General features: G+C 38.4%; 2 protein-coding genes across 4 annotated transcripts; both read right to left on the bottom strand.

The window, feature by feature from the left end:
- Positions 1-1,496: 1,496 nt before the first annotated feature.
- LOC141428685 (uncharacterized) lies at positions 1,497-10,785 on the bottom strand. 3 transcript variants are annotated; one of them, XM_074088689.1, is made up of 11 exons: positions 10,638-10,785; positions 10,303-10,507; positions 9,829-9,949; positions 8,295-8,495; positions 7,609-7,674; positions 6,846-7,001; positions 6,001-6,168; positions 5,104-5,313; positions 3,248-3,391; positions 2,700-2,809; positions 1,497-1,654 (listed from the first exon to the last, which is right to left on the bottom strand). In XM_074088689.1, exons 1-11 carry the CDS (start codon positions 10,714-10,716, stop codon positions 1,501-1,503), a joined length of 1,614 nt encoding a protein of 537 aa, XP_073944790.1. In that variant the 5' UTR covers positions 10,717-10,785; the 3' UTR covers positions 1,497-1,500. The 3 variants fall into 3 exon arrangements, with proteins under 3 accessions (XP_073944790.1, XP_073944792.1, XP_073944791.1); XM_074088691.1 differs by having other exon boundaries at positions 8,433-8,495; XM_074088690.1 differs by having other exon boundaries at positions 1,567-1,654; positions 2,662-2,809.
- Positions 10,786-11,961: 1,176 nt separating this feature from the next.
- LOC141428684 (uncharacterized) lies at positions 11,962-26,006 on the bottom strand. The gene is made up of 11 exons (XM_074088688.1): positions 25,845-26,006; positions 23,272-23,473; positions 22,922-23,042; positions 22,459-22,647; positions 21,560-21,652; positions 20,786-20,941; positions 20,131-20,298; positions 19,440-19,628; positions 18,394-18,537; positions 15,542-15,645; positions 11,962-12,152 (listed from the first exon to the last, which is right to left on the bottom strand). Exons 1-11 carry the CDS (start codon positions 25,921-25,923, stop codon positions 11,996-11,998), a joined length of 1,602 nt encoding a protein of 533 aa, XP_073944789.1. The 5' UTR covers positions 25,924-26,006; the 3' UTR covers positions 11,962-11,995.
- Positions 26,007-26,151: the final 145 nt, after the last annotated feature.

Below are 26,151 nucleotides of genomic sequence, written 5' to 3'. Positions count from 1 at the left end.
AGAGAGTAGTAAAGTATTATCAGGTAATAAGGTAACGGCGCCTATTACCGGGGGTATCGAAATCGGCGGCCATCACCGCGGCAATTTAAAATACGCATGTTATATCAAACCGATCGATTTCTTAAAAATAAAATTTACACGATTAAATCTTATTTAGTTGACTCACGGATCTATGAGCGCTTGTGTATGTGAATAAATCAATGATCTCGCAATTCGTCAATTTCCGAAACGGCATCGTAGGAAGAGGATTTGCCATACTAACGCGTGACACCACATACAAGCGGACTCGAATCTTAATATTTAGTGTTTTACATAATAGTTACGGCAATTGAACAAATGTTATGGTTTTTAAATGGTCTTTTATAGTATTTTGTACGAGTTCTAAGTACTTTTAGTATATTTTTTGGCCCGGAAATACGATTAAAATGGAAAATAAAATACAGGGGCGATAGGCGCCATTTTTAACTGTGGATTGTAATACCGTGGTATACCACGGTCATAGCTTAAGTGGTGATTTTGGTTCTTCATCCTTTATTTTTGGTATAAATTATCGTTTATATTATTTGTTACAGTTATTCCAATCTTGATCTGTTCACGCTTTTAAAAAACAATTTCCGTGGTATGAAAAGTATTAACACTCTTTGTATTTTTATTTTTTGTTTGCTACCTCAGAACTCCGTCATTTATGAACCCATTTAGAAAATTTTTTTTTGCCTTATCAGGATCTGATCGGTGCCTCAGCACGAGCCAGCAGTAGTGATTGAAGCCCAATATGTAGGTAGTGCATAGGTGAGGTAGGCGACTATAGGTCCACTCCTGCTGGCTCGTGCTGAGGCACCGACTTCAGACTGGTAGCAAAATATGTTCATGGTTTTTTGTAGTCGGTTCAATTATTTGTTATAACTTCTATTAATGTACCTTGTTGCCATGATAACGTCTCCTGAGTTACTTATTAAAAGTATGATGTTATGGGGTACAAATCCACTAAAAGTTAGGAGTTGTGACAGTTTTAAGGCAATTCCTTCATGGCTCATCTCATCTCCTAAGAATGCTAATAGTATATACTTATAGTCAAAATACCATAAACGGGACTTATCACGCTATTTTTACACGAGTAATATTTACCTCGACGCCTACTACTACTCTACTTGTGCTTTGTTTTTGTGTCTTTGTGTGTTTGTGTCTCTGCTTGTGTTGTGGGCGTTGTGTGTGTGTGTGTGTGTGGAGTCTACTTGTGGCCACGGCAACTGTAACGTTGCCGAAACGTCGAGGTAAATATTACTCGTGTAAAAATAGCGTGATAAGTCCCGTTTATGGTATTTTGATTATGAGTGAGAATCACGAAAGTTTAAAACGTTATAGTATATACTTATTGTGATTTTTTTTTCTAACAAAGTGTATCACTGATGTCTTCTGAGTTACGGGACTGAATGACAACACTAAAGAGTTATTGACCCAAGTAGGTACCACAAACAAAAGACAATCATTTGGTCAATTAGTTTATTTCACCTTCTGATTATAGCTGGGCACTTTGGAAGCGCGGTACAGGCATGACAAGTTCCTGGTCCACAGGCCCCTTCGCTTCTCACCGTGTTCCTTGAAGATGCTTGTGATCGTTGCGTTCGATATGTTGTGCTTGCGACTCACCTTGGCCCTGCAATAAATCACCACAAGAGTTATTGAGTTATTCTCGACTTGAAAAAGATCTTCCGAAACGAATCGTAACTAGTCAAACCGTTTAATTTCGTAACTTTAAAAATCATGAACTAAAAACAATTACTGATAGCTATAGTCACTAGATGGCGCTAGGAGTCTACAGGTGTAAATATATGTAGAGAGACTTAAGTAGGTCTAGTAAAGATCTGGTAAATAATGTTCTTTCGTCGTTTTATGTTGGATAAATTCGTTGCTTTTTCAATTAGCATCAGAAAACTTCTGTAAGCTAATCCCGGATTTTTAATCCCACGGAAAAAATGTAAACAAAGTTTCGTCATTGTCAAAGTGACATTTCAGGGGATTTCAAGGTATGGGCCCGCTAGAAATATTATATAAAGTTCTGTTGTTGCCATGTTTTTTTTCTATTTTTCGATAAAAGAGCCGTTTTTACGGGAGACAACTTACAAGTCGTCTTGTGAGAGAAGTACTTGGACCGGAGTCCATCCTTTCATACAAAAATGAACGAAAAACAACGGAAAACGTAACAATGAACAACTTAATTACAATAAAAATATAACAACAATGTCTACAGTATTAAAAAAATAACAGAACAAGAGTCACTGGAAAACGATTACGAATTCAGTCTCGAATGTTAGTGCATTGAGTGACGTCTCGCGTCAAGCGGCCCACAACCTTAAGAACCCGGGTGTACTACCAGGACAATAAATAAATTATGCGTACGAAAACAGTACTCTCTTTGAAAATTAATATATCAAAGCGTAGTAAATGCCAAAGTAAAGATTTTCATCAGTAAATTAAAATATTTTATCTTGATTAAGAAATACAATTTTTTACTTAATGGGAAGTCGGCTTCTGGCAAATGTGGAAAGAATAAAATATCTTGAATACTGAAAATGTTTTTTGATAACGGCAACACCTTTGTTTATATTTTTTCCACGGGATTAAAAATCCGGGTTTAATTGAGAAAGCTAGATAAATACGAACTTTTCAGACTTTGTCACTTCATCTTTATGGACGTATACCTTGCTGTGTGGTCTTTAACCAAGGGTGGATTTAGAGGCAGCTTCAATGTATGCGTCATTAGTGGACAAGGAAAATGCAAGTTTGAAAGCAAGAGAATCCCATCGGTTTCCTGAAAATAATAATAGTTATAATTTAACAATCAAAACGTGGTGTCATCAACTGAGCAGTGCGCAGTCAACTCAACTCATGCTGAGCAGCCCATCTGGCAGATCGCCCTCTCCGGTAAGCTGAGGGCCTACTCCGAAATTCGAAAATCGAAGTTCGTGTCGTTCCGTCCCCCTCACTCTCGTATTAAATAATACTAGCGTCAGCGAGACGGTAAGATACGAAGTTCGAATTATGCAATTCATAGTATAGGGCCAGGGGTTGAATAGGTATTGCCTAATGCCCGAGCGCTCGCGGATGCATTCGTCATCTCTTTCTACTCCGTTATTCCATTTGACAGAAAGAAATGGTAAATGCGATAGTGGTTCTAAGTGCAATAGACAATTATGACTACAGGCTAGCGCTAAAGTTCATTCTCGTTTTGTTTGCTTCGTGATCGTACCTTCTCATTGGACGTTGAACTATCCTTCCTACTTCTGCGCCGGTTGAGGATGGTCTCGCACCATGTCCAAACATTCTCGTCCAACGCCCCTCGGTTGTCTAACCGGTCTTTCATTTGATTTAAATTTCGGATTGGAATTTGAAACTGTAAATAAAATTATAAATTGCTGAATTGGTTTTTAAAAAAATAATTCAATAATTTAGCTGTTGCCGCGACCCCCGACGCAAAAGCGGGGTGTTAGAAGTTTGACCGCTATGTGTGTGTGTGTCTGTCTATCTGTCTGTGGCACCGTACCGTAGCTCTTAAACGGGTGGACCGATTTTAATGCGGGTTTTTTGTTTGAAATCAGGTTTTCTAGCGATGGTTCTTAGACATGTTTCATCAAAATCGGTTTAGCCGTTTTTGAGATATTGAAGGTTTTAGCACCTTTATAGCAAGGAGGGCCCTTATATTATTTATTTATTTACTAGCGTTTACGCGCGCCTTCGCACGCGTATATACACAGCAGTTGAATTTGAATTGAAATTACGGGTTTTTTTTTAATTGTCGAGGGAATTTCCTAAAATTACATCGTGGTTTTCATTGAGGTTATATTATAACAACCATGCCAAATTTCATGACTCTAAACCCAGCGGTTGTTACTTCGAGATTTTATCCCTATCCCGAGGGAATATCGGAATAAAAAGTAGGTAGCATATGTATTATTCCAGATGTCCAGCTATATAAGTACTTACCAAATTTCATGACTCTAAGCCCAGCGGTTATTAGTTCGAGATTTTATCCCTATCCCGTAAGAATATCGAGATAAAAAGTAGCCTTTGTGTTATTCTAGACCTTCAGCAACCTACATACCAAATTTCATGACTCTAATCCCAGCCGTTGTTATTTCAAGATTTTATCTCTATCCCGTGGGAATATCGGGATAAAAAGTATCCTATGCTTTAATCCTGGTGATAAACTAACTTTTTGTTAAATTTCATCCAAATCCGTCCAGCCATTTCAGCGTGAAGAAGTAACAAACATACTCACTCACTCACAAACTTTCACATTATAATATTAATAGTAGGATATATTTATTTAATTCGGAACAATTAAAAACTGTAAACAACACAATGGAAAGTAACGTATATAATGAAAACAATTTCAGTGTCTACGATACAACTACGTACCTACAATTGCACTCAACATTAATAGGTAGTTTAAAAATTGGTGTGCATAAATGTTGTTACTACTCGTATTGTAAGAAATACAAAAGAAATTTGCAAAATACATCATGAACTCTTAAAGCATTCACTGCCACCTGACTTCCACCGGTGCCACCAACGCACATGTGCGTTCATAATGTATGAATAATTATAAATGACAACGGCACTGGGCGAAGTTCCGAAAACGCATATGTGCGTCGGTGGCAGTGAATGCGTTAATGCAACGATTGTGGCTAATGTTTTATAAAAAATATCAACATCCAATATCAATATCGATATTGTCAATATCAATTCATATCGATAGTATTGCTATGAAATTTGCAATTATTTTGTTCCTCTGTCACAAACCGCTTGACCCCAAAAACCTAAATGTGTGACGTACAGTCGAGTTCACAAACTTCTGAGCAAAAATTTGATTAAAAATATCTGAACACGACTTTATTGTCAACGCCGTATTAGCGTGTTCAGATATTTTTGATCAAATTTTTGCTCACAAGTTTATGAATAATGAGGCCTAAGTAGTTGCCGCTCGTCTGGAAAAAAACCGTTAATCGCTATCCCGTGGGAATTATACAGCTTCTCGATACAAAAAGCTTGCACTAAAAACAAAAGGGACAACAAGAAATAGCCCAGTTTTATAATTTGACTTACAATTGGCTCAGGCACGTACATACTGTCAGTAACAAAGCGCCTGAAGGAGTAAGCCCCAGCTGACTTCATACTAGTTTTCGTGCTAGGAAGCTGCTGTGCTCTGATCTTCACAGAGGGCCCAAGGCTGGTTGCTTGTATACTCGGAGCCATGACTTTAAACTCAAACGTTTCGAAATTTTCCATGCTCGTATCGTTAATGAACATTAAATCCTAAAAAGAAACATTTAAATAAATTAGAACATCTGCCAAGTGCGAGTCGGACCCTATACCCAGAATATCCAGTGAATATCCCTATTCAGTGTTATAAGCTCTCTAAACCAAGTGTGGGGTCATTTTAGACGGTCACTGACATGACAAAAAAAATAAGATTTTCGAAGTTTTCTTATCTATTGGTTGTTCTATTATAGTACTTGCAACAGTAGCAACTTCTCCAAATCTACGTCGATCTTGACTCTAGCTGCGCGCTGCAACTGGATTGCGCCTACGTACTTGCAACTTACTTGCAACTTTTCCAAATTCATGTCGATCTTGATTCTAGCTGTGCGCTACCTACTTGCAACTTCTCTAAATCTGCGTCGAACTTGCAAATTTTCTAAATCCGTGTTGATCTTCACGATCTTTATTCTAGCTGCGCGCTGCCACTTAGTCACGCGTACCTACTTGTAATGCAACTTACTTGCAACTTCTCCTAATCCGCGTCGATCTTGACTATAGCTACGCGTTGTCTCTTGATCACGGGTACCTACTAGTAACTTCTACAAATTGGTGCCAATCTTGATTCTAACTGCGCGCTGCCTCTTGGTCACGTGTACCTACTAGTATCTTCTGCAAATTGGTGCCAATCTTGATTCTAGCTGCACGCTGCCACTTGGTTGCGCGTACCTATTCGCGACTTACTTGCAACTTCTCCAAATCCGCGTTGATCTTGACTCTAGCTGCACGTTCAGATCTGAGTTCTTCCACAAGGTATGCCCAATATTTATTGACTCGGGCATAGTCGCTAAGGCTGTTCACTGGCAGATAGGACAGAATTATCTTGCCTATAGAAGACGGTAGTAATTGAATCTAAAATATCACAGTGAAAATAAAACTAATTAAAACGAAACCATACACGTACAGTCAAGTGCAAAGATATCGACATGTCCAAAGTTACAAAAATAAAATATTATGGTCGTGTAGGTACCTATTTTTGTAACTTTGGCCGTGTTGATATCTTTGCACTGGACTGTAGGTACCATCAGCCAAATATGTGGTCTACCACCCTAAAGCTGATAATCGTTTACACGTCATAAAACAATAATGCCAATAGACGTGTTTGACAACTTGAAAGTTCGACTTTAGCGACATATTCACTTGATAGGAACTTGTTTAAAAATTGGTAGACCACTTATTTGGCTGATGGTACACGTTATGTCACCTGCGGTAATCACATAGTTTTTATGAAAAAAATAAGTATTATATTTCTTCATCAGTTACGTACGTCAGAGTTAGATTACCAGAAATTATATTGGACACCTATTTATTGCGTTACCTAAATGTTGTGATGGAGAACTCATAATAATATGAGTAGCATTTTTTGAGCATATTTTGAGTGTATTATTTAATTTTAACACCAGTACGGTCAATATTAAACAATCATCATCATCATCATCCCAGCCTATATACGTCCCACTGCTGGGCACAGGCCTCCTCTCAGAACAAGAGGGCTTGGGCCATAGTTCAATATTAAACAAAGTACTTACAAAGTCGACGGTTTCGGTATCCTCAGGATTAGATCTCTTTATTTTCCATATAGTCCTCTGGGTTCCATCTTTAAAAAGTACTTGAAATTCTTTAAGATTCATATTTTCTTTCATGGCTTTGATTGTAGCGTCCCATTTAGCCAAATGTTCATTTAACTAATAAAAAATTTTTTTAGATCTACCGTGAAATGTCCATGTACAAGATATTATTAAATAGCATAGGCACCAAATAAGCACGTGAATACAAAGCAAGCTCAAAGTTTTAAAGCAAGCGCATTTCTATGCAACCGCAGTTACGATCTCACGTAGGTACATAACGGGCACGTAAAAAGGTTGGGAGAGGATCGAGCCGTGAAGAGACCGACCTACGTACTTGGGCCGACCGAGTGGCGTAGGCCGATTGGTCGTCCCAGATACCGCTGGAGGGTCGAGGTCCTAAAAAACCTTTTGGACCTCGGGGTCGAAGGCTGGCAAGAGCTGGCTCAAGATCGCAAAGCGTGGCGTAATCTGGTGTTGGAGGCCAAGACCCACTTTGGGTCACTGCACCCTGGTATTTATGTATAATTATGGCTCTAAACTTAAAATAATTGAAAATATCTTTGAAGCTGATAAAGTCATTGTTTTCTCTGACTTTCCTACTTATTTATTTGATGTTCGTTGATATTTCTGGACTTTCCCTTCTCTAACCATGTTAAGCATTCCTGATTTTTTTTCCAGTACCTAAGTGGACGTAGGCACCCTGTCTTCATACTTTTATGCTTACTTTGCTTTGAGCGAGAAACGAAGCCTCGGCACCAGCAGCCTTACTATGGGACGGTCTACTTTTATCCTGTAATATAATAAAATAAGACGTATTTGAATTTGGACAATGACGATTATGGTAGATTTTTGAGTGCTGGAATATTGTAAGAAATGACGATAGCCAGCCAGTTTACTGGTAAGTTTACATAATGTTAATTTTGCGATTGCGACCCTAAAATCTCGTCGCCTGCACTTGCACAAGACAAATTCTCATCTCACATCATTTTTTGCGCTGCGCCGGGGCTATCACCCTTGATATTTTAGGTATATACCTACCTAAGCGTCACACGACACATCTAACATTTGCACGTTTCCGTGGAGTAAATTAGTGTCTGCAAAAGACAGACGCTGAAAACACGCACCATGTAGGTAATTGACGATTATAACTGATAATGATAAAATTATGTTACTACCTTTTGCCCCCTTCGTTTATCATTTATCCGCGGTAATTATGTAATTTTCCGGGATTAAACTTTCCTATATCCTTTTCAGGGTCTCAAATTATGTCCATACCGAATTGTATCTAAATCCGTTCAGCGGTTTAAGCGTAAAGAAGACAGACAGACAGACTCACAGAATTATTTTCGCATTTATATATTAGGAAGGATATCGCACAGTTTCTCGTGCAAATGTGATGTTTAAACTTACCGGTTTTTGAGGGGCAGCGGTTGCGACTGGAGGAGGATCCCTCTTCGTCGGCGAATCGTCGACGACTAAACTCATCTCTATACTCTTGATCTGGTTTTTGCGATATCGTTCATGAATGTGCTGTGCTCGGTTCAATACCTGCAGTAACACCGGACTTCCAACGACCGAGAGAAGTTCGCAGATTACGGCCCCTTGAGTCTCCTGGATAAAATCGGAATTAAGTTATTTTTTACAAGCTTTTATTTAGTTTCACCTGTCCCGTTGTCTGTCTGTCTGTCTGCCTGTAATCAAATCTTGCAAGTTAAATTCGTCCAACTTTCAGTAGTTGGATTAACTTGGAATTTAGTATACTTATGTAAATTGCGTGACAACACAATAATCTGGTAGTGACATCCTGGTAGTCCGGTCAGGATCGTCTCCACAGGACGGAACTCTTCAACGGTTACTGCCATCGACTTGAAATTTGGCATGCAAATGCAGTTTGGGTGACAATACAAGTACAGTCAACAAAAAAAGCTTGTATTAACAATGATTTTCTTACCAAAAACTCATTTTGCAAATAAGTCTCTAGGTACACAATGTTTTCACGTTCGATATTGAAATATTGTATAGGTGTAACCCTATGTCACTCCGACAATTATGACGAGTCTCGATACCTGATATGTTATAATTAGGCTGCACAGGGACATACGGTCATACATAGAGTCAACTAAAAAAACTGGCCAAAAGCGTGTCGGACACACCCGAAATAGGGTTCCGTAGCCATTACGAAAAAATTAAGTAATATAATTTAGGTATATTTTATACCTTAGGCTGCTATTTACTCTTAAACTACTAATAATTCTCAAGAAAACTTAACCGTTATAGTTTTTCTTGTAAGTTTGATATAATTAATACCATCCTGATTTTTTTTTAAATTTCCACCCCGGTTTAGATTTTAGAGGGGACGCTCGATTTTAATGAAAATTTTCACTTTAAATATATATTTATTGTAAAGTTTAATATTTTGCAAACAAATCACTGAATCGAAAAATCGTTTTAGCAACCCCCTAATGGTTTTACAAGACCTATCCAACGATACCCCACACTACAAGATTGGATAATAAAAAAAAACACCCCCACATTACTTCTATGGTACTACTCTAAAAAAAAATTTTTTAATTTTTATTGTAGGTACGATTTTGTCGGCATAGTTTACATGTATATTCGTGCAAAATTACAGCTTTCTAGCATTGATAGTCCCTGAGCAAAGCCGCGGACGGACAGACAGACAGACAGACATGGCGAAACTATAAGGGTTCCGTTTTTGGTATTTTGGCTAAAGTAAAAAGTTAAAAAAAATTGGTATTACAAAAATTACGAAAATTTAATTAAATTTTTGTAACTGGGCTGTATTAATATCTTTGTAGCTGACTCTACATAAAAACATATAAGTACATAATACGCTCGAAGAACATAACCATCCTTTGGGCAGTCGGGTGAAAATTGTAACCTACACACCTACCTACATTATAACGAATTTAAATTTACTTACGGGCTCTAGTGACAGAAACCACTTGCGGTCATACTTCATGACCTGTATGAGCGTCTGGATGGGTAGAGCTGTCCTGTTGTGATCCATGGGGTTTTGGTCATAACTGCTCCAAATTCTACGTCTGTAAATTCAGTATCATTGGGATATTTTTTTTTCTTTTCGCTCTCCGTCTATTAACCGATCCGATATTACGTGGCCGATACCGATATGGCAAATAAAATGTATGAAATATGTACCTGTCTCTCAGATTACCCGATCCGATATCAAATTATATTTCATACATTTTACTTGCCCCGATATCGTATCAGCGTCCGATACCGATATCGGATCGGATAATCCTAACCTTATTAAGATTACTGTTACCACTGATGTATTAAACTACTGTTACTAACTTATCTGAAAACGCTCTAGGGGGGGGGGGGGGGCTTTTGTTGTGAACAGTAAATGTTTTCCAGCCAATGATGAAGTACTTACTCGCAGACAGACATTATGGCATCCTTAGTCCGGCAATTCCATATACTCATTAGTATCAGGGACAATGCCCATGCCGAAGAAATATCTTCTATTAAAGCCAGTAAGAATCTTTTCTTGTTCGGGGTAGAGATACGAGTAAACCAATTTTTTAGAGCAGATAGATGTTTGTTGAATTGTAGGGTTTCAATTTCGTTTTGTTCACGGGCTGTAATTTAAATGCAAATACAAGATACCTACTATATTTTATGAAATTGATTTCATATTACAAAAAAGTTAGTATCCTGGAGAAGTTGTGACATTTATTGGCGTTTTTATGTATATCTGTATAACATTACCATAAATCATGTCGTCTAAAATCAGATCATTAAGAACATGCACTTGCTTGGTCACTTCCGCAAAAGCTGAAACAGGCATATTGTGTATAATATAAATGTAAATAAATATGAAACTCAAGTGTAAAATTCTGTAAAATTCTTTTATAAAAACAAGAAGTGTCAAATGATAAAAACGTGCCAAAAACATTTTTCTTTTTACTAAAAAGTTTCCGATTGGTATTTTACCTTATTTTATTATAATATGGTCCAATAAGTAGCTGTTGCCCGCGACTTTGTCCGCCTGAGATTTATTTATCCCTTTGCCGCGAGAACTACCTACTTATGCAATTTTCCGCAATAAAAACTATTCCATGTCCTTCCCCGGAGCTCATACTATCTGTATCAGTTATCTGTATACCGAATTTCATCTAAATAGGTTAAGGTTTCGACGTGAAAAGGTAAAAAACAAAAAGTTACAAATATTCGCATTTATAATATTAGTGGGATGGTTTTAAGTTCGTGTTTTGATATTAAAGCACTAATAATATATAAATATGACTACTCTATCGTCGGTGCCGCCTTTCATGAATCATGAATCAATGGAAACGCGTCATTTACCTAGGCTGCCTCGTTCCACTCAGCTATTGCTACCAGAGATGTGCTGTGCGAGGATAGGTAAATGAAGCGTTTCTATTGGTTCATGAAAAACAGTCCTCGCCACACATCCTCGCACATCTCTGGTGGACACACAGCTTAATGAGTTTTGAGGTCGAGGCTCAGACCAAGAATCCATATATCCATATATTGGATCATATATCTTTGGGTCGATGTCTGTGAAGTCTCTCAACGACGACGTGTTTGCCTGTTTGGGTCACTGCCTGTGACGTCTCTCAACGACGACCTGTTTGCTTCTTTGGGGCGCTGCCTGTGACGTCTCTCAACGACGACCTGTTTGCTTCTTTGGGTCGCTGCCTGTGACGTCTCTCAACGACGACCTGTTTGCCTCTTTAGGTCGCTGCCTCTGACGTCTCTCAACGACGACGTGTTTGCCTGTTTGGGTCGCTGCCTGTGACGTCTCTTAACGACGACGTGTTTGCCTCTTCGAGTCGCTACCTGTGACGTCTCTCAACGACGACCTGTTTTCCTCTTTGGGTCGCTGCCTGTGACGTCTCTCAACGACGACCTGTTTTCCTCTTTGGGTCGCTGCCTGTGACGTCTCTCAACGACGACGTGATTGCCTTTGTAGGGGGGGTTGTGAGTTTACTGTGTTTATTTTAAAGTTAAGTTAAGATGTGATGTTTTTCTTATGTAAATATAAAACTCGTTGCTTAAAATAAAAATATCATTAACTGGTCTAATTGAATTTTTATTTAATAAGGCTATATAGGACATTTGTAGGAAGGAATTTTAAATGCAGGATACAGGGATGCAAAATCTCGGCTCCATAGCTTTAAGCGCTTGCTGTCGTCAGCATCTTTTTTAACATGCGCAACCTTCACAATATTTGTAACGTTGCGTTTCTGGGGCAGCGTAGAGCTAGAAATAAGATTTTGTATTAAATTTTTTACACAAGCTTTTTTGGCTGAGTCCACTTTTCTCTTGGGTATACTTGCATTGTAAAACAAACATCGATCATCACTAGAGTAGAATTGAATAAAAGTTTACTTGCAAGATTTGATTAACAAAAATGCAAGGGAAAAACATGCACATTGCATTTATTTGGGTTAAACTAGTTTTAACTTAGGTACATTTCGTTCGAACGTATTGATTTAGAAACTGGCATCGTCCTAATAGAACGCGATGCGCGATCATCGCGCGAACTAAGCGATGCGACCATCGCGTGTGCGCGCGATCAAACATAATGCGCGATTGTCAGTTAGGACACTTATTCGAGTTCAATATGTTTGATCGCGCGCACACGCGATGGTCGCATCGCATACTCGCGCGATGATCGCGCATTCGCGTTCTATTAGGACGATGCCTATTTTCTACTCTTATACATGTCTAACCAATCTCTAGCCAGTTATTTTCATGCACTGACTCAAAATCATCATTACGAACGGTCAATCGTCCCAGTTACCGCATACACAAAACAATGAAACCGAATTTTGGTTTGGTGAGCGGTTAGTTCCAAAGGAATGCCGAAAAAAGTTTGAGGGCTTACGGCATAGATGTCGCTAGCGTCGCTGCTTAAGTGACTAAGTAAGAAACACAAGCTGAGATATGAGGTGCATAGAGAAATTCGTGTCGGTACCGTTGACCATCAGTGGTGTAGCGGTATAGCACGCGGTACGGATTACCGAGGACCTGGGTTCGATTCCCAGTGATGTCTTATTTTTCTGTTTTTTCTTTGCTATATTTCAGTTTGTATTTTCAATTTCGGTTTTACGGATGACCGTAAAAGTAAAAATTTGGAATTGAAATAAAAATTTGTATTTTCAATACTTGATTTCATTCCAAAGAATGTTTATTCAATTATAAAAGCAGTAACTATTTTCAATTTTAAGAAAAGTAAATAAAAATCGCTTATTCATCCGCGCATTGATCGATTTTTAAAATGTCAAATTTTCCACTATCTCTACGCTAGCCTATGCTACTACCGATTATACACAAGTTTCAATCAATAAAATAACGTCAGATTTTGACGAAGATTTTTCGAATGAAAAATAAATATTGAAATCAAGTGAATTTTGGTGAAAAAAGTGATTAGACCGATTCGATCCAGTGAGCACTCACTGGATCGAATCGGTCTAATCACTTTTTTCTTAAACAAGAATTTTGATGAAACCGGTTTGTTTACACTTTTAATAAATTGGATAGGCATAACGTATAGGTAGGAACATTGCGTTGCGGTACCCTATAATATTTTTCATCTATGATGAGTTCTGTGACGTTTCGAGTTTGACAGTTTTAGAGATGTACCATTTTATCGAATGAACTTGATTTTTCTAAGAGTTATTAGTGCCTCTTTTTGGAGAAGTTGCATTAGGTACGTATAAAAAATAATATTTTTCCAGTTTTCCGCCCACGGCTTCATTCGCATGGAACGTGTAAAGTCTGGTTACAGCTCAAGCTCTTTTAAAGATTGAGTTAATTTTAATAATGTGGGTATCTCACGCCTCTCATAGTACCCATAAATATGGTTACGGATAGCATCAGTACTAAACCTGTCGACACTGGTTTCCTCCGCCACCGCTTTCTGGGAGTGGACAATGTATTTTTCACTTCTCATGCTCTTAATGTTACTTTGTCTCTGCGTATCGGAACTAAAGCTCCTCATTAATCTCGAGGAATTCATTTTTTTTTATTTACGTTGGAAACCCCTAAACAGCCAATCACGGTGTTTGTGAATGGAGGATTTTTAGGGCGTGGAAATAACCTCAAAATTACAGCTGTGCAAAAATATAAAAAAACACTATGAACTATGAACTATAAAATTACATAAGGATTAATTTATTTTATTATGCATAGTCCAATTAGTTTTAAATATTTTTCAATTTTGAAACTGTTAGCTAAATATGCAAGCATTTAAAGCTTCGTTTCGTAAACAATAACAGAAAAGAAAATACCGTGCAACATATTTTTTTTGCTATTTTAATTTTGAATAGATGTCCTGTCCATTAGTCGAGCGTAGGTACGTTTTTAAAAAGTAATATTGTAATTTTGAATAGAACATTGTTTTTTTCCTCGTTTTGCTCAGGTGGCTAAACATCTCGTGTCATTTTCTTGTTTTAGTCCCTTCTTGAACAATCTACTATTCTTTGCAGCCAGTTTCGCCAAATTTTTCTTATATGATTCGGGAAACAGTAGCTTCTCGATATCCAGCGCTTCTGCAACTCGGTCAACAACGTTTTCAATCGCCATCAATGGGCCATCGTTTTCTCGTTCTCGCTCGAAATAATCCCTCAAACGAATTACAAACTCCTGACTGGGAGTTCAAAACAGTATTTTTAGACTTTTTTAGCATTTTGCCAAAAAAATTATAACAAACTTAACGAGAAACAGTAATAAAAGTCAACAACAATAATAATAGAAATTAACAAAAACAAAATACAATGCAAAGAAAACGCAACGGAAACAACTCGTATACAAGGCAGACGCACTCTGGACAGTGATACTGACATGCACTTGGCCACAAGATGACTGTGGCCGCGTTCCAAATACCCGCGTTTACAAAATCTTGCAAGTTCTGTTTAAAAATTTAAAATATCTTAGTGTTCCCTGTTATCGAATAATGAACCGCGGCTATTGCCGATAATGTTGTGTCACGTCACTACTCTGTTCCATTTTACACATTGCGTCATTTCATTTAACAATAGTACATTGTGTCTTAAGGGCGGTAAATAAGGAATACGGTATTTGACTATTTTGTATATGTTTTATAAATTATAACTACACAATGTGCGTGTGCATGTGGTGGTCCATATAGTGCTGCATGCAGCAGCGCGCGCACGGGCACGGCGCGGCGCCAGCAGTACGGGCACCGACTCATTTACCGACCTTGGGCTTCATGACATGAAAATTTGTACGCGCAACGACTCATTTACAGACCACGGGTTTCATGACAAGCACATTAAGGTCGAGGTTTTATTGGGGGTTGCAACTAAGGTAGCCTGCATTTTACGATACTGTTTACGAGCAAGTGTGATGAAATATAAATATTTTTCTATCGTATTCGATGGAGTCTATTTAATGGACACTGATATTGCTATATATTTTTAAAAAGTTTTTTTTTTATTATTTTGCTTCAAAGTATAAATTATTTAAAAAAAATATTTTGCGAACATAATTTCAAGTGTTTGTAGTGAACATATTCAAATGTTCAAACTCATCATAGGTGAGAAATACAATAAGAGGTTTCGAATTGCTCAGCCGACAGCGAGTGCTAAATCATAGACGGTTGAATCTCAATGTGTTTTACTTACGTCGTAGTAGGATCCTGTTCGAGTGGTGGATTGAGTGGCAACTGTATCGAGTATTTCATGAGAGGACATGGAAAGTGCTGGTTCCCTAACGACATGACGCCATCCTGAAGGTTCATATAAAAATAAAAGATTTTAGAAGACATTGCTATCTATTGGAACTACTAATTGAATTAGATATTATTATATTTGCTACGGGACGTAGAAGACTACCTTCAATGAGCTCCTGATGTTTTAACCTAGTTGCATGCATGCATCATTAAGGGTAGACTGATGAATTTACGGGTGGATGTTTAAATTTACCTACGTTCGCTAATTCTTCACTCTACTCGTGATCAAATACCATAGATACAACGGCATCGTACGTAATAACAGGAGCTCATTAAAGGTAATCAAGGTTTACATCTTGTAACAAATACAGATAGTTCAACTCAGTTGTGCGCGCGGCCCTGTGTGTGGGTAAAGCGATAAGAACACGTCTTGCTCGGACGACGACTGCCGCGTCACGTGAAAGTTGTATATTTACAAGCTCACGCACACATAGGGCCGCGCGCACAACTGAGTTGAACTATCTGTATCAATCTTAACAAAAGTCAATGCACGTGATAAGAGCTCCGAGACACCTATCCGCACTTCGCGTATTTCGGCTAAAAGTGGGCACTTTAAACTTTAAACCCTTTAAACTTTAAACCGGGAATATAATATCGAAAATACAAACTGAGACATGGATGCACAGACAAACCAGAAAAAGAGACCAGCACTGGGAATCGAACCCAGGTCCTCAGCATTCCGTGCTGCGTGCTTTAACCCCTACACCACTGCTGGACAGGAATCTAGACACGAATTTTTCGTATGCATACATATCTTAGATTGTTTATTTCTACTTTGCTACTTAAGCAGCAGCACTAGCGACATCTATGTGGCGTCGACAGACGTCACACTCTTTCGGAACCAACCGCTCACCCAGACAAGAGAAGTCGCTACTAAGCAATCAAATTATGATGAACTAGCTTTTACCCGCGGCTTCGCACGCGTTAACTATTCGGTCTGGTAGTTGCAATTGAAATTTTCGGGATTTTACAAAATTCCCCTGGAAATTTCCAAAATTTATATCGTGGTCTTCATTGAGGGTGTGTTGCGAATAACTGTACAAAATTCAAGACTCTAAACCCAGTGCTAAAATTTCAAAAAATTTCCCTATCCCAATTCAAATTCATATCATTTATTCAGTAAATAGGCCGCAATGGGCACTTTTACACGTCATTTTTTTAAATACCAGCACTTTCGGAAAGACCATCATTGCCAAGAAGAATGCGCCGCAAGAAGCTTGGCAGAAAGTAATTTTTTCAAAATAAAATAAAATACTTAAAAACTACAGTAAGTATACAATTAAAGAAAAAATTACAAAATAATAATAACAATAATACACGGATGTATGGGGTCCCTTAGTTACAAAACTATCCCGTGGAAATATCGGGATAAAAAGTAGCGTATGTGTTATTCCAGACGTCCGGCTACCTACATACCAAATTTCATGGCTCTAAGCCCAGTGGTTGTTATTTCGAGATTTTATCCCTAGTTATCCCGTGGGAATATCGGGTCAAAAGACACTTAAATGTTATTCCAGATGTCCAGTTACCTACGTACCAAATTTCATGACTCTAAGCCCAGGGGTTATTATTTCGAGATTTTATCCCTATCCGTGGGAATATCGGAATAAATAGTAGCCTATGTGTTATTTCAAAGGTTCAGCTACCTACACACTAAATTTCATGGCTCTAAGCCCAGCGGTTGTTATTTAAAGATTTTATCCCTAGGTATCCCGTGGGAATATCGATTCAAAAAGTTGCCTATGTGTTATTTCAGATATCTAACTACCTACATACCAAATTTCATGACTCTAAACCCAGCGGTTGTTATTTCAAGATTTATCCCTATCCCGTGGGAATATCGGAATAAAAAGTAGCCTATGTGTTATTCCAGAGGTCCAGCTACCTACATACTAAATTTCATGGCTCAAAGCCCAGCGGTTGTTATTTCAAGATTTTATCCCTAGGTATCCCGTGGGAATATCGGGTCAAAAAGTCACCTATGTTTTATTCCAGACGTCCAACTACCTACATACCAAATTTCATGACTCTAAGCCTAGCGGTTGTAATTTCAAGATTTTATCCCTATCCCGTGGGAATATCGGGATAAAAAGTATCCTATGTTTTAATCCAGGTTATAAACTAACTTTCCGCCAAATTTCATCCAAATCCGTCCAGCCGTTTAAGCGTGAAAAAGTAACAAACATACTCACTCACTCACAAACTTTCACATTTATAATATTAGTAGGATTATGATTGATTTGGAGTTGAAATAAAAAATACAAAAAGACTCCAAAAAACCAATCATAATCGGGAATATAATGCCTGAAGTTTGGATGCTTTCGTAATATTTGAATGAATTTGCGCCAGCTACTTGCACAAAAATATGCAAGCTATAGGCATGTGTAACGCGGGCCTTAAGCCGAGTTTAGACTTGCAAGAAAAATCGTGCAAGTTGCATTACATTGCCGCGCTCGATTGACCACTGCAAACTCGTTGGCTTTACGGCCTCGCAATGTAATTCAACTTGCACGATTTTTCTTGCAAGTCTAAACTCGGCTTAACACAAGTCTGTAGCCTGCAAATTTTTGTACAAGTACGATAGCTGACGCACGCACGTCAAATTTCTCGTTTCGCTATTGGTTCGTCAGTTGATAGAATGTACAAAAATTCAGCAATTCTTTTCACGTGCGCTGACTGTGCCCCGTATACTTGTCCCTAATAAGGGAAAGCGGAACAATCATCATAATCATATTGTTAAGTTACCACACGGATAGAGGGACTCGATTTTTCCTTGATCACATGACGTTTAAGGATGGCACTGCACCATCCCCACAAATTGTCATCGGTAGCGCCTCTTCTGTTTAATCTTTCCGACATGTCAGCCATATTCCGAATTGGTGGAATTGTCTAGAAAATAAAAAACAGATCAAGTAAACATTTTCGAAGAAACATTCAAAGTTCAGGGCGTGGACGACACAAAGCAAATTCGATCTTATTCGCGTAAGTACATAAAGTTTAAAAAATCCTGAATATTTAAGTTGTTTACTTAGTTTCATCATCATCATCCCAGCCTATATACGTCCCACTGCTGGGCACAGGCCTCCTCTCAGAACAAGAGGGCTTGGGCCATAGTTCCCACGCGGGCCCAGTGCGGATTGGGAACTTCGCACGCACCATTGAATCGCTTCGCAGGTTTGTGCAGGTTTCCTCACGATGTTTTCCTTCACCGCAAAGCTCGTGGTAAATTTCAAATGTAATTCCGCACATGAATTTCGAAAAACTCAAGAGGTGCGAGCCGGGGTTCGAACCCACGACCCTCTGCTTGAGAGGCGATAGGTCAAACCACTAGGCCACCACGGCTTTTACTTAGTTTGACTAAATACAATTCCAGAATAAATTATTTCAATATGACATGTAATGTAAAAGATTATGTCATTTTATACGCAACGCTCAATGGGGATGACGACGCTGGGTTAAAAATATAGTTATCATTCTATTTAGTCCGACAGTTAGATTATGGAAAAATATGGGACACGTATTTTTTTGTTTATCAAATTATTAAGAATCGACAAAGGTATAGATCATCAAACTTCCGGAGTTGGGGCTTGTGAGCCGGAGCGGAGTTGTCACTATTAGATAAAAATCGTACCATATAGTGACTTCACTCGAAACTTCTAAGCACTTTATCCTCGTCATATTTTGTTTGTCAAACAAAAGAAAAAATACGTGCACAATATGTTTTAATTATCTAACTGACGGACTAACCAGTTTTTTTAGTCGTCTAGCCTATTAACCAAGTCTCAACTTACTGGCTTTTTATTACTCTTCTTAGGCTGGAGATTCCTAAATGAGCAACGGCCTGACTTCTCACTGGGCCTGAGACTAGGCCGCTCATACATCATGGAAGGCGCTGTGCTAGCCATTTGGGAGTTTATCGCGAATGTCTGCTCAGTTCCATCCATGGTATTCATACTAGTGTCATGGCGTAACACTAGGTCCTAAAAAGCAAGAAAGTGAAGTTTTCAGCATACTTAGTAGGTATGTACAGTCTACCTCCAATCAATCATTGACAAGGTTTGATTATTTGTATTTGTTTAATGGCGTATGCATATTAAGGTGCAGGTGCAGATGCGATGAGGAATAGTGTAAGTACTTAATAACAGAACATTGTGGAATAAAAGATGATGTTGTTACTCTGATACTGTTAAGTAAGTTTGGGCTTGTGGAGAGGATAGATGAAGAAAGAATTATGAAAGAGATATAAGGTAAAGTCCGGATTTCGTTCAGAGCCTAAAAAACATGTAAGAGGTGACTTGACTTTCACCTAGACTAGCTTTTACAAATTCCCAGCCAATTTAAAAGGTTTGATTAATTCCACTTAACATTCTAAAGCCCTTCAAATACATTTGTATTGCCCAACTTTAATCTGCACTAACCTAACTTAACCAGGAAAAGTAAGAGACTCTTTACAGCTATTATCCAACATGAAACTCCTTATACCTTTAATTTTTCCATGTCTGCGTCAATCTTTAGCCTAGCAGCTGCTTCAGCCTTCAAATCATCGACTAGGTACGCCCAGTATTTGTTGACGCGAGCGCAGTCAACGAGAAAGGTGTTGGGGAGAAATGATAGAATCCGCTTTCCTATGGCTGATGGTAGGAGCTGAAGCTGCAGATGATTATTTAGATTTAAATAAGGTTGCAGCCAATAGTCAAGTCTTCGAGGTGTTTTAAGTTTTTAATTCTTCATGAATTAAAACCAAAGTTAACCGCGGTGATCCGCAAGTGGTATAAATGAACTAAAAGAATTTCTTTGCTCACCCGCGACCTTTATGCAAGATACGCGTGTCCATGCAGTTCCTCTACCTCCACATTGTAAGAACACACACAAATCATACAAACTCATTTATCACCACCACCACACTACACTGACTCTACTAACCTACCGAAAAATAAATAAATTATTTTAGTTCATTATCAGTCGTATAAGTTCGTAGAAAAATATTTTCATGGTTCAATTTTTATTATATTTTTTTTTTCTTAGCATGGATTTTCCAAAGCAAACTTATGAAATTTACCTACAATATGTATCATTTCAGTTTTTAAAAGAGTTCACAACCAATAACAGGTAAGTATAATAGTAATATATTGCTTACAAAATCCACCGTCTCAATAACTTCAGGAATTGGTCTGTTAACTTTCCATATCTTCTTTTTCGTACCATCGGTAAAAGTCATCTCCAACTCTTCTAACTTGAGACTGTCTTTCATAATTTTTATTATAGACTGCCATTGCGCCAATTTGAGGTCGAGCTGTAATTTTTATTTAATTTTATTTTTATGGGCGGTGGTGATCATCTCTTACCATCAGGAGACCCACTTGCTTGTTTTCCATCCAGTCAAATAAAAAATAAAAATAAAATACCGTAAATTAAACGCACTTTAAAATGCAGGGGCTACTTTGGAAAACAGTTTTTACGGCATATCCTTATATTTTTAGACCATCTGTGACAGTGAAATACCTACCTTCATAAATTATCGAACTTTTTACTTCATTTGCTCAATCCCGTTATTGTTTTTAACTGAATGCTCCTCTCATCCACTCAAAGGTTGACTGGTAGAGATCCCTTAAAGGGATAAGTTCGCCTTTGTACATATATTTCAATGTTTGTCAATTGTGTTTGTTTCTTATTTTGTACAATAAAGAGTTTACATACATACATACATAATCCCTGACGCAAAACGAGGGGTCTTCAGTTATAACTTTGAGCCAATGTCAATCTGTGGCATCGTAGGTCTAAAACGGATGGATTGATTTTTGTAACTCAGAAGTGCAAGCACGGTCTCAAATCTCTCTACTTGCCAGGCCATACGTCAAACCAAATCCTCCACGGCTGTTTTAAAACTAAAAATTCTTCATAAATGTTTTACCTCCTTTTGAGCTTGTCCTGGCACGTTTTGTTTAGCATCAGAGTCAGCTCCTGCCGAAGAAGGTCTACCACGTGGTGTTGGTTCCTTCTTACCCTGACAAGAGACATTATTTTAACATATTTATATAAAGTCAAAAAGGCTAGAGCTTGATTACCTACTTTGTGAACTACATATAAATTAATACAGATGCAGTGTAAACTTATTACCCTTACGCAGAACACCATGAAGAAGTTGGAGGTCACCGAAATGTGGATTTACCGCCGCATGCTAAAGTTTTCCTGGCGTGACAAAGTAACCAACGTAGCAGTATTGCAAAGAATGTTCAAGCACCTTGAGCTTCTAAATACGGTGTTACTTCGGGCATGTGATGAGAAACGCCAAGAACAGAATTCTCCAGCTTATTATCCAGGGGAAGATTGCCGGAAAGAGAAGCGTGGGCAGGAGAAGACACTCGGGGCTGAAGAATTTACGAGACTGGTTCAACTGCACTACCACTTCCTTGTTTAGAACAGCGGCCTCCAAAATCTGAATCGCCATGATGTTGTTCAACCTCCGAGAGGAGAGGAATGGGAAGAAGAAGAAGTAAATTTATTTTTTGTCTAAATAATTGAAATAATTGTTCTCAGTCCAAAATATTGATACGGAAGTAACTCTATTGTATGGAGTGACGATGCACTGGTATTAATAAATGCACAAAATTGAACAATCGCGCGACTGAAGACAGACCGAGTCGCGCGAGCAGAGTGGTTACGCACAGTGCACCTGTTGTAGCAGCCGCCGAGTCGCGTTGCTCCTAGAGAAAGGGCTACGAATCAACCCGAAACATGCCGAGCTAAACTCGATTTAAGACTTGTGTCGGGGTTTATTTTATTAAATATAAATAATTGAATCACGCTTGCCTTATCGATTGCAGCTTGTGATTTGACCTTCTCTATCGGCGGTTCTGTAACCACCATGCATTCTTGTATATTCACCAACTGATCTTCCCGATACTTCTCGTAAATAATTTGGGCTTCTTGTAGAACCGTCCACATCAAAGGACCTCCCCCAATTGAGACTAGCTCCGTCAAGACCACAGCTTGTTGGTCCTGAGTAAAAAAAAGTATTACCCCCTGTTTCACCATTCATTGATTAAATTTATCTGACGGATAAATGTGATGCCGTCTCTGTTTGTTTTGTTCGAATAAACGGAGACGGCACCACATTTGACAGTGAAATAAAATTAATCAATGGGTGGTGAAACAGCGAACCTACAAACGGACAACAAAGAAGTGAACCTACGAACGGACAACAAAGTGATCCTATAAGGGTTCCGTTTTTGTCGACTGAGGTACAGAACACTAAAAATCGACAAGTGCTTACTGGTTCTAGGCTAATAAACCACTCTCGGTCCGATTTCATGACAAGCACCAGTGTCTTTAGAGGCACTGCTGTCCTATTGTGGTCCAAAGGATCTTGGTCATAACTGCTCCAAATCTCTTTTCTAAAATCACAACACAACGAAACAGTGTAGACATACATTTGTATAGTCGAGGAAACTGAATCACGTGTATTGAAATATATCTGCCACAGTGGAGCGTGCAAAAATATCTGACACGTCCTACCGGCCTTAGAAAATAAATAGAGACTTATTAGATAATTTATGCACGCATTCTTAGGCTCTTTGACTATACCTATGAGATACCTATCCACCGAAGAGGATAATAACTCACTCGCAAACAGACGACACTGCATCCTTAGGGCGACAGTTCCATATTGCTTTCAATAACAAAGATATTGCCCATGCACTGTTAAGGTGCTTCAACAACGCCAAAATGAATATCTTTTTGTTAGAGCTGGATATACGGGAGAACCAATGCTTCGTGGCAAACAGGTGTCTACTGAATATAACTGTTTCTTCTTCAATGGCATTTCCTGCAGCATGTTTTATGTTAGAACTGTGGTTGTAACATGGTGTAGTTAAGACTGTGAACTTGTAAATTGCCGCCAGTACTTTCTAAGACACACTAATTAATTTAACCCTTTTCCAGGCATAATGCATATTGCAACCACATATTTACAAAAAAAATATTCGATCATGTTAAATTTACAATATGGTACAAAATCAATTGAAGTCTTTAAACTATTCGTTTTTAAAATAAAACCCTCACATCATCATCAGGCCTACGCGTCTGTTCCAGACGAATTTTGGCGTTTTGCCTATGCACATCGTCTTTGGTGATTATTTTGTGGTAGCGTATCTAAGTTCGCGGGGCCTGGAAAAGGGTTTATAGTAATTGAATAATTTACAAATTTAGTTCAAAATATTGCAAACTAATTGGCACTAGCTTAGAGTCATCACAGACTCCGATAATTTAGACCTACGAAATAGATCATAGTTTTATATTGTTTACCTATGAGGAATTATTATTATTTATTTTTTTAATCTTCATTAATAAATAAAGAACTTTGATCAAAAGATAATGAAGATGTCAGTTCCCAAAAGTCTTAACTATAAAAACACCACAACAGCCATACGATTTAAATGAGTAACGACTCGTGCCAAGAAGGTCATGACCATGTCCTCCAAACCGTACCACCGGATCCCCTGCCACAGGGTGGCAAACCTGCACACGGATTCTCTTATACAGAACTCGAAACAAATGTCTACCACAAATCTGTCTACTCACTTATCTAAAAATCCGTATACAAGGAATTAATTTAAAAACGAATAATATTTTTGATGGGGAATCAAGGGGGGCTATATACGAAATTCGAAAATCGAAGTTCATATCGTACCGTCCCTCTCACTCTCGTATTAAATAATATTATATTATATTACGGTATTTGACAACTCCTGATTTTGCCATATCTTAATATTTTTATGAAAATATAGATATACAGATAGTGTTTAGCGAAGATAAAATTTAAATCGGTTGAAAATTGGATTTATAATGATTTTTTGAAAAATCTATATACCTGTCTCTTTCTCAAACGCTTTTCTCTATGCAGCAATTATGGCGGTACTGGCGTGTGACGTCACATGTCACGTGCAAAAGCATAAGTTCTGACACAGCTTCAAACACACATTGACGTTGTAGTACCGATGCATTTATATTCAACGAAATGCACAATAACAATTCAACAATGCAAGGAAATCATCATCATCATCATCAGCCCGAAGACGTCCACTGCTGGACAAAGGCCTCCCCTTAGAACGCCACAATGAACGACAACTTGCCACTTGCATCCACCGGTTTCCCGCTACTCTCACGATGTCGTCAGTCCACCTGGTGGGAGGCCTGCCAACGCTTCGTCTTCCGGTTCGTGGTCGCCACTCGAGGACTTTTCTCCCCCAACGGTTATCTGTTCTTCGAGCGATGTGGCCTGCCCATTGCCACTTCAATTTGCATATTTTTCCAGCTATGTCAGTGACTTTAGTTCTTCGACGAATTTCCGTATTCCGGATTCTATCGCGCAAAGAAACTCCAAGCATAGCTCTCTCCATAGCTCGTTGCGTGACTTTGAGCCTCTCTAAGAGGCCAACAGTTAAGGACCACGTCTCAGCGCCATAAGTCATCACTGGCAACACACACTGGTCGAAGACTCTAGTCTTCAGGCACTGCGGAATATTGGACGAGAAGACATCACGAAGTTTCCCGAACGCTGCCCATCCGAGTTGGATTCTTCGGGCGACCTCTTTGTCGAAGTTGGACCTACCCAACTGGACAACTTGTCCAAGGTAAACATAGTGGTCAACAACTTCGAGTACATCGTTCCAACGATAACCGGCACGGGTGTGACATGGACATTTGACATGATTTTAGTCTTGTCCATGTTCAATCAATATGCAAGGATGCAAGGAAATATTACAGTACAATACAATACGACGATGACTCTATAATGAAAACTACAATATTATAGTATACAGTTACCTACATAAAGAAAAAAATACGTGGTAGCCTAGTGGTTTGACCTATGGCCTCACAAGCAGAGGATCGTTGATTCAAACCCGGGCTTGCACCTCTGAGTTTTTCGAAATTCATAATGTGAAATTACATTTGAAATTTACCACGCTTTACGGTGAAGGAAAACATCGTAAAGAAAGCTGCACAAACCTGCGAAGTAATTCAATGGTGTGATGAAGTTCCCAATCCGCACTAGCGAGAGTGGGAACAACGGCCCAAGTCCTCTCATTCTGAGAGGAGGCCTATGCCCAGCAGTGGGACGTACCTATATAGGATGTGATGATGATGATTGATGAATTTAATGATGAAAGCAAAAGGTAAATATTAATTGTACAAACCAAACCCATTACGGATGTCAGACAGAATAATATCATTTAAAAGATGCAACTGCCTCGATACTTCGGTAAAAGAAGGCATTTTAAATAAATAACAAACTGAACAAATAAGCCAATCTTAAACAACAAAAACGTTACTTAACCGTAACACAATATAAAATTCAGGCGAAAGATGAAAGATCCTTCAAACTTTTAAATATACTCTATGATTACCTTTAATCAAGTAGGTTTTAGTAAAACGTTTTAAAAATAAGTATTGCATTCATAGTCAAAATACCACGCACAAGACTTATCACGCTAACATATACGA

This window comes from Choristoneura fumiferana, chromosome 6, assembly GCF_025370935.1.
Source record: "Choristoneura fumiferana chromosome 6, NRCan_CFum_1, whole genome shotgun sequence".
NCBI classification, from domain to species: domain Eukaryota; kingdom Metazoa; phylum Arthropoda; class Insecta; order Lepidoptera; family Tortricidae; genus Choristoneura; species Choristoneura fumiferana.
Note: the sequence above shows the minus strand (reverse complement) of the source record. Positions and strands in the feature narration are given on the sequence as shown.

Bases quoted from the DNA above. Each gene is read 5' to 3' on its own strand.
- LOC141428684 (XM_074088688.1), bottom strand. From the start codon at position 25,923: ATGCCTTCTTTTACCGAAGTATCGAGGCAGTTGCATCTTTTAAATGAT. The intron at 20,299-20,785 runs GTAAGCAATATA...AATCATCTGCAG, and splicing joins TTATTGAGACGGTGGATTTT to CTTCAGCTCCTACCATCAGC. The intron at 19,629-20,130 runs GTATAAGGAGTT...CTTGCTTTTTAG, and splicing joins CAGACATGGAAAAATTAAAG to GACCTAGTGTTACGCCATGA.
- LOC141428685 (XM_074088689.1), bottom strand. From the start codon at position 10,716: ATGCCTGTTTCAGCTTTTGCGGAAGTGACCAAGCAAGTGCATGTTCTT. The intron at 8,496-9,828 runs GTAAGTAAATTT...GATTTTATCCAG, and splicing joins GGTTTCTGTCACTAGAGCCC to GAGACTCAAGGGGCCGTAAT. The intron at 6,169-6,845 runs GTAAGTACTTTG...GTGATATTTTAG, and splicing joins ATACCGAAACCGTCGACTTT to ATTCAATTACTACCGTCTTC.